The sequence below is a fragment of the Chrysemys picta genome, chromosome 1 (genome assembly GCF_011386835.1).
Source record: "Chrysemys picta bellii isolate R12L10 chromosome 1, ASM1138683v2, whole genome shotgun sequence".
In the NCBI taxonomy this organism is placed as follows: domain Eukaryota; kingdom Metazoa; phylum Chordata; order Testudines; family Emydidae; genus Chrysemys; species Chrysemys picta.
The window spans coordinates 49587998-49595497 of NC_088791.1; the positions used below are offsets into that span (position 1 = coordinate 49587998).

The window sequence follows — 7500 nt, forward strand, 5'->3', positions numbered from 1 at the left end:
TTCTGTATTAATTGCCCACCATCAAACGCAATTAGCAATTCTTTCATGTGTGGTTTATGTAATGTAATACTTCAATTACATTATTCATTCAGGTTCTGTTTTGGATTATAGGCTGAAAATTCTTTATTAGTGTAGATGTAACCATGCTGCTGGAGTTTTAAAAAATTTACTGATTGAATAATTAATTGGAAAAGAACAAGCTGCAGATTCCTGATGGATTTATGAGACAATTATTCTGTTTTGTGATTATCTACATTATACTATAGGAAGCAACACGAAAAATAATCTTAATGCAATGAAACAGTCACTTCAAATAGTAAAGATACAACATTCTCAAAATTTTGATAAAGTCAGATTGTTTAGGGTTAAAATAATTGGATACTGAAAATGAATTCCACAAAGCATTCTCCACACAGTTTAGCAACATTTGGAACCAAAGCCAAATTGCTTTAAGAAGATTGTGTGCCAGAAACATTCTATGTGAAAATTCAAAAGCATTAACATTAGGGTAGCTTTATTAATATATACAAGCATATGCTAAAAATGAACGTTTCAAAAAAGGGACTAATCTAGTATTAATAGATAATCTAATATAAAAAAGTTAGAATTTAGTTAGACTAGTGAAAGCAAAAAATGCACCTAAATCTTCACATACAGAGGTGGGGAATAAGCACGTGCCAACAGTTTCTTCATTCATCATCAGGCTATAAAGTGTGACCTCAAACAAAGATTTTCTTTGAAGTACGTGGAGCTGGAAACACAAGAGAGACTGTTGTATCCTTTCACATAAACGTTAACTGGGTGTGATATGCAAGTGTGCTCTTTAAAACAGATTGAGTTTCTTATGCCTGTGTTTCCTGGAGAGATGCAGATTTTCACAAATGCCCCAATATTTCATGCTGAAACACTGGCATTTTTTTTTTCATGTTCATGAAAATGTTTATACAATGGTTACCATTAAAAAGTCAATATTTACTCACAGTTACCATATCACGTTATTGTGTATTATTAGTATAGGGAAATACGGTGGTACCTTAGGCCTGGTCTACACTACGGAGGTAAGTTGACTTAAGTTACGCAACTCCAGCTATGTGATTAATGTAGATAGAGTCAATGTAGTTTAGGTCAACTTACTGCGCTGTCTACACCACACTGGGTCGCCGGGAGAAACTCTCCCGTCGACTTACCTTATGCTTCTTGTGGAGTATCGGAGTCGACGGGAGAGCAATCTGTGGTCAATTTAGCGAGTCTTCACTAGACCTGCTAAATCGACCCCCGGTGCATCGATCACCATAGCGTCGATCCCCAGTAAGTGTAGACATAGTCTTAACTCTGAGCACTTGTCTACGCTACCGCACGGGGTCGATTTAAGATACACAACTTCAGCTACGTGAATAGCGTAGCTGAAGTTGACGTACTTAGATCTACTTACCGCGTTGTCTTCACTGCGGGTAAGTCGACAGCTGACGCTCTCCCGTCAACTCCGCTTATGCTTCTCATTCTGGTGGAGTACCGGAGTTGACAGGAGAGTGTTCAGCGGTCTATTTATCGCGTATATACTAGGTGCGATAAATCGAACCCCGCTGGATCGATTGCTGCCCACCGATCTGGCGGGTAGTGTAGATAAGCCCTGAGTCTACAAATTGGACCTGCCTGGGCTGATCCTTTTGCCTGTGTGAAGCTCCACTGAATTTAATGGAACTTTGTGTTGGCACAAGAATCGGATTGTTGATCAGTTTGCAGGTTTGAGGCCTTATGTAACACTGTGGTAATGGACAAATATTGACTATCCCTGCACATGTGATACTGTATCATATGTCTAATGCTGCACCCTTTACTGGAACTAAAATACAAATCATGTTAAAAATCATGCTGCATTTGCTGCATGAGGCAATTTATTTTTTTAAGTGAGAGATTTAACAACAACAGCATTTTTGTGTAGGGTGACCAGATGTCCCGATTTTATAGGGACAGTCCCGATTTTTGGGTCTTTTTCTCATATAGGCTCCTATTACCCCCCACCGCCTGTCCCGATTTTTCGCACTTGCTGTCTGGTCACCCTGTTTTTGTGTGTACCTTATGACTAATCTAAGTATTCTCCTATGCACTCAGATACCTTTCTACCTTTGCTTCCTACTGCTACAGAGTCCACTGAACTCCAAGTTTTTCAAAGTGGGTTTTCTTTTAATATCTGTAAACCTATCACAAAAAGATATTCTCTCTAGCTTCAGTCTCAAGGCAGTGATTTGTGCACTTATAGGTGTACTTTGTTTAGTGTCACCTATGGTGTAGATTGGATAGATTTTGTAAAAGATAGCATTACTTTTAAAGAAACATACAATTTGACAAGCTATTGCATTTTACCTTCATTTTATTGCCATATTTTTCATCACACTCATTGTTTTCCAACGGTCATGAAATTGTTCATTTTCTTAGTCTGTTACATTTGTAGACCTATTTACTGTTTATAAAGCAATATGCACTTACAGGTTTTGGAGATGGCTTGGGCTCCGAGGGTCGCATGTGCAAGTGGGTCATCATTGCTTGAAGACGTTCACGTTCTTTAGAAAGCTGTTAAGAAAGAGTGAGATCAGAAGCATTTTAGAAATGACTGATACAGCTATTTTATTGCAGTGATACATCTTATCATTGAGCTTGTCTCACTGTAATGATTCCTGCATATAAAAGCCTATGTCAGTAGAAAGTTATCTGAGAGGAAACGCAACTTTAGCTAGGGGAAAAAAAAAACTTTTATAGCCTTTCTTATGTTAAAAGGTCAGAGAAAACAAATAACACTTCATCTTTTTGTCAATAAGAGAATTGAGGTCACAGTTGCATCGACAGTAACAAGTTACTAAGACCATAAATTAGAAGGCCCATAGTGTCTCTTTAAAGTCCTGTGGACACTGTTAGCAATGGACTAGTGCCAACAGCTGTGAAGGGGTGAAGGGTCCTCAAAGCACAGTGCCTGCCAGGATTGTCTACACACTTCATCCTTTCCCACTGAGGTCCAGTTAGTGCCCCCTGCAATCTGCCATCATCAATCTAATTCAATAGAGTGACAGAGACCAGGCAGTGTGAAACGCTGAACTCTGCTACTGAGTCGGCATCTACACTGCACTGGGTCTCATTACAACTGATGGACCTTACTTTTCTATCAGTCAGACAAAGCAAAAAAATGGCATAATTGGTCACACTGCAAGCAGAATCTTCAGTTGGACTGTTACGTTGCAGCAGACCCTCTGTAAATTGTAAACAGTCCTTAAGAAACCTTTACATCTGCTTCAGAAAACATTTCATGTTCTTTTCAAAACCTGCGTTTTATTCGGATTCATGATTGATTTTCACATCATTCAAAACCACAAAATATTTGTCTTTTCAGATTCCAGGGATCTTGCCACATTAAAAAAAACACACAGAAAAGTGTTTTAAAATGTTGAAAATGCTGATAAAATGTAAATAGATACAAAGAAAAATATCTATTTTTTTACATAGTAAATCTAGGTAAAAAGAAATACCACTTAGAAGATGTGTTCTATTTACATTAATCTGGATACCAATAAAATGATTACTGCGCTTGTGGAAATAAGAAATCAGTTAGTGGTTAACACTGCTGTTTTCTTAGAGGTTTCTAAAGCTTTCTTGTATGAATTTTGTGTTAAAATTAGTTCAAATGCTAGAGCTACAATACAAAATTAGGAATGTGTTAAAGTAGACAACTGGGCTAGCTCATTATATAGAGCAACAAAAAATTGGTTCTGTACTACCTGTGCTACTGTAGATATTTTGCCATTACTCCTACCTAGAAGAAAGTACTTGATATAATTTGGATAGTGCATCTTTAATTAAAAACACACTTGAGGCAGGGGAGCAAAAAGATTTTTTTCTAGGCTTTATATTATATGCACAACACTTTAGAAATATGCCATTTGCCATGATCTAAAACTAAGAAAAAAAGGCCAGATGAGCTAACATTAAGCCTGTAAGCTGCGAGCTTCTAAAAGCAACTAGAGCTTCGTTTGAGTTTGTAGTTCACACACATCAAGGGAAAAAAGTGAGATGATTATATTTTCTCATAAATATTTTTGGTTTCTGGTATTAAAATACAAAAGAACCAAATAGCATTAGTTTTGTAAAGAAGAAACAAAAATGCGTACACAAAATGTGTCCATGTTACATCAATAACATCATTTACCAAAAGTCAAGAAATGTAAATAGTTCTATATCTTTCCTCTGCAAGTGTATCACTTCTTCATACATAAACAAACACAAAAGAGAGAGGACCAATCCTAGGCTGTGATCCTGTTGCTCTGCAGCACTCCATAGTACAAATGACTCCAAACATAGCGGATATAGCCCGGATGACTACCCCCTGCAGCCCACGGTGGTGGCATAGCTGAGGGAAAGGTAATATGGCTGCGACTGTCCCTGAATGCTGGTGATCTCTGGCTGCTGTAGTGGTTTCTCAAGTCTTTCAGTTCACACTACCCCTGTGTCAGAAGATAGGACCAGCACAAAATGGCTGTAGGATTGGGGGCCCCAGCGAGCACTCCTTGACTATAGCTGAAGATTTGGCCCAACATCTTTAAGCAATAGTTCTGTAATTGTGATGACCACAAAGGGAGGTTTGCCTGTGACAGGACTGGAAGATCTATATGCATGACAATGCTTCCTCCTGGACTGAGTCAGAATAGCTCAACTGAGTATCACAGGCTCTCTACTATTGTTGATGAAGATTCTACATTAGCTTAAGTGCTAAGAGACTGTGCATTGTAAACTAAGTGCTTTAGTCATAGTGCAGCTATTCTGGTGGCTGGTGTAAAACAGAACAGCAATTGATAAACCCTGTATTGCCAGGCATTTGTTACAGTGCTTTACAGATTCAAAGTGACATACACATATTAACTAAGTAATTCCCCCAATATTAACTACCTCACAAGTATGTTGTTGCCCCAATTTAGAGATGGGAAAACTGAGACATGAAATAGGTGAGGTGACTCGCCCAAGGCCGCTGAAGAAGTCATTGTCAGAGCTGAAATTAGGCTCAATCCACTAGACCATGCTGACTTCAGAAAATTGCTGGGAGTTTCAAAACATGAAAGTTTTTAACAAAGTCTCAAAAACATTCTAAGACCTTTTTATGAACATCAATAAATCTGAGTCAAGAGACACAGGCCTTTTATCCTAGAGCCATTGAGACAGGCGCTTTAAAGAAAATGAAAAATAAATAGATGATATGACCATGTAACAAACCTGTATTTCTAACTGCTGAACCACTTGCATTTGCACCCGACACTGAGCGGTGCTTCTGTCATCCAATGCATGTTCATTGTTAAGGTGCCTAGTAAAGAAAGAAAATACTAATAAAATACAGGATTAGGGTGAGCATAATTTCTTTATTAATCAAATTTGCTTCTTCTGTGGATGGGACACTCATTAATGTCAATGGAACATTTGTAAAAAGCTCTAAGTTGAACATGCTAGTATAAAACTATGTAAGATAACTATCAGTTCTGTGACATTTTTATTTTGATCCATAGTGTTCCCAGCTGATAAATGCTAGGGGCCCAGTTCTCCTGTGTGTTCAGGTTACTTTGCACATCTCTGCCAGCACAAAGCAGCCCTTAAGCCAGACTACCTGTCTACTGACAGATTTCTCCTGTGAAAGGGATCCTTGAATGGCACAGAGCCAACATAGTGATTTCTACACTACCTTCACACCCTGCTGCTGGTATAAGTAAGTGGCCAGTACATCTTTAGACTCCACTGATCCCCAGCTGCTGTAGTGACTCCTTCAGGCTGTCCTGAATTAGTGCAGCCCACCATGATGCTTTCTTTATCTGCTCTTCTTTAATTTTTTTTGTTTTTGTTTTTTACAATCTGGCATCACAAATACTAAGGAACAGCAAGCAATAGTAGAACCTCAATGATTTGCACTAATAACCCCCCAAAGAAGTCTCAGAACACAATAGAACTGATGCAGCTCCACAATCAAGGATCAGCTGGGAAGGGTGAGGCACTGGCAAAGTGCAATTGCACACCTAGTGTGCACTGCAGAGTGACTCCCCCTGGCAGCCTCTTGGAGGAGGGTCCCGGATGTGACTATTGGACCAGAAATTATGCAAATACAAAACCAAATCTCCTGTATGGGGGAAAGAGCACATAGTGGCCATGAGGCAGCCAGTAAGCTGGGCACAGCCTAGGGACTTGAGAGATTGTGTCTCTGAAGATACATATGGGGCACCACTGCACAAGGCAGGAGACAGGAAAGTTGATTTCAACTCTTAGGGCAAATTATGCCTCCCCCCTCCAAATTGTGGAAGGCCCTGTTTATAGCACATTGGCTGCATGATGTGGGTTTTCTCTTTTCACAACAGTGTAGAGAAGGTTTGGGGAGCAGGACAAGGAAGAAACGGAGGCTAGGGCATTGGCTCTGCAAAAATGTGGACTCACTGGCTATTTCTCTTGCAGACCAGAGGTCAAGAGCTGCAGGAACTATTGTGCAGAATCATGGCTGAAGATACAACCATCCATGCCCTGGGAGAAAGATAACACCCTCCCTACTTTCTTCCGAACTCCTCATTGTACAACATAGTTGCTTGATTCTTTTGCTGTAGGCAGATTTGCCTCTTAGTGAACAAACAATGAAAAAGCAAAGGATATTGCATCTGACCTTCACCACAGTTCTTTGTTTAACTTTAGTTTTTTAAAAAGAGAATAGAAATCACAATTTTTTTTATGCTGATGATGGGATTTGCATATGAGTGAGGTTTGACGGAGAGGTTTTACTACTAGTGCAAGAGGCATGGGGAAAAGAAGTATGACATTTTAGTTTTAGATCAAGTAGTTTTGTGTGAAACTAAAATTAATGATTTAAATATTGGAGAGAATTATTTGCAATAAGCTTAAGTTTCACCAAAAATGGATTCAAAGACACACTGTCTCCTTTCACCTGACCCTTAGTTTTAAACTGCATCCCCCTAACTTTTTTGCAGTTGCAAAAATCGAAGATGGAGCCTTAGACATAAGACTTGGTATATTTAGAATGTGTTCTTTTGTCTTCTAACATTTTTATTTAAAAGAATAATTTCACTTCACCAACCAGGTATGTTCATCTGAAAGAATGAATTGTCAAAAATTCTCATTTTTTTATGATGGGTTCATTTCCACTGATTTTGAAATTAGGATAAATAGATAATCAGCTAATTAATGAATACATTTACTGAATGGCCTTTCACAACATCCTCTTCATTACACAGGCATATCTGTATTCTTACAATGTATGTGATTTATTAACACAATATTCATTTTTAACATGTTTTCAGGTAATTTATTACAAAGTTGACATACTTACTAGTTTCTAGATAAAGTGGATAGGGTAATTTTAAACCTGATGCATATCTGTGTCAATTTTAAAATAAAAATGAAAAACAAAGAGAGATAGAGGGCATGTGTGTGTGTGTGTGTGTGCATACCACCACACACCCGCTTGAGGTGACT

At 38.5% G+C, this 7500-nt stretch overlaps 1 protein-coding gene across 43 annotated transcripts in view; it reads right to left on the reverse strand.

Annotated features, from left to right (window-relative positions):
- The window catches only part of FOXP2 (forkhead box P2), a 584095-nt gene that overhangs the window by 41413 nt on the left and 535182 nt on the right, over positions 1 to 7500 (reverse strand). For 23 of the 43 annotated variants that reach the window (XR_010590183.1, XR_010590211.1, XM_065556344.1 and 20 more), the window contains 3 exons: positions 5254 to 5341; positions 2488 to 2571; positions 656 to 751 (listed from right to left, as the gene is read on the reverse strand). Coding sequence is in view for 39 of the 43 variants with exons in the window: in XM_065556344.1 (XP_065412416.1) it covers positions 656 to 751; positions 2488 to 2571; positions 5254 to 5341 (268 nt within the window). In the remaining 4 variants the exon portion in view is untranslated. The remainder of the gene's footprint in view (positions 1 to 655; positions 752 to 2487; positions 2572 to 5253; positions 5342 to 7500) is intronic. The other 20 variants (XR_010590215.1, XR_010590220.1, XM_065556401.1 and 17 more) reach the window with 1 other exon arrangement.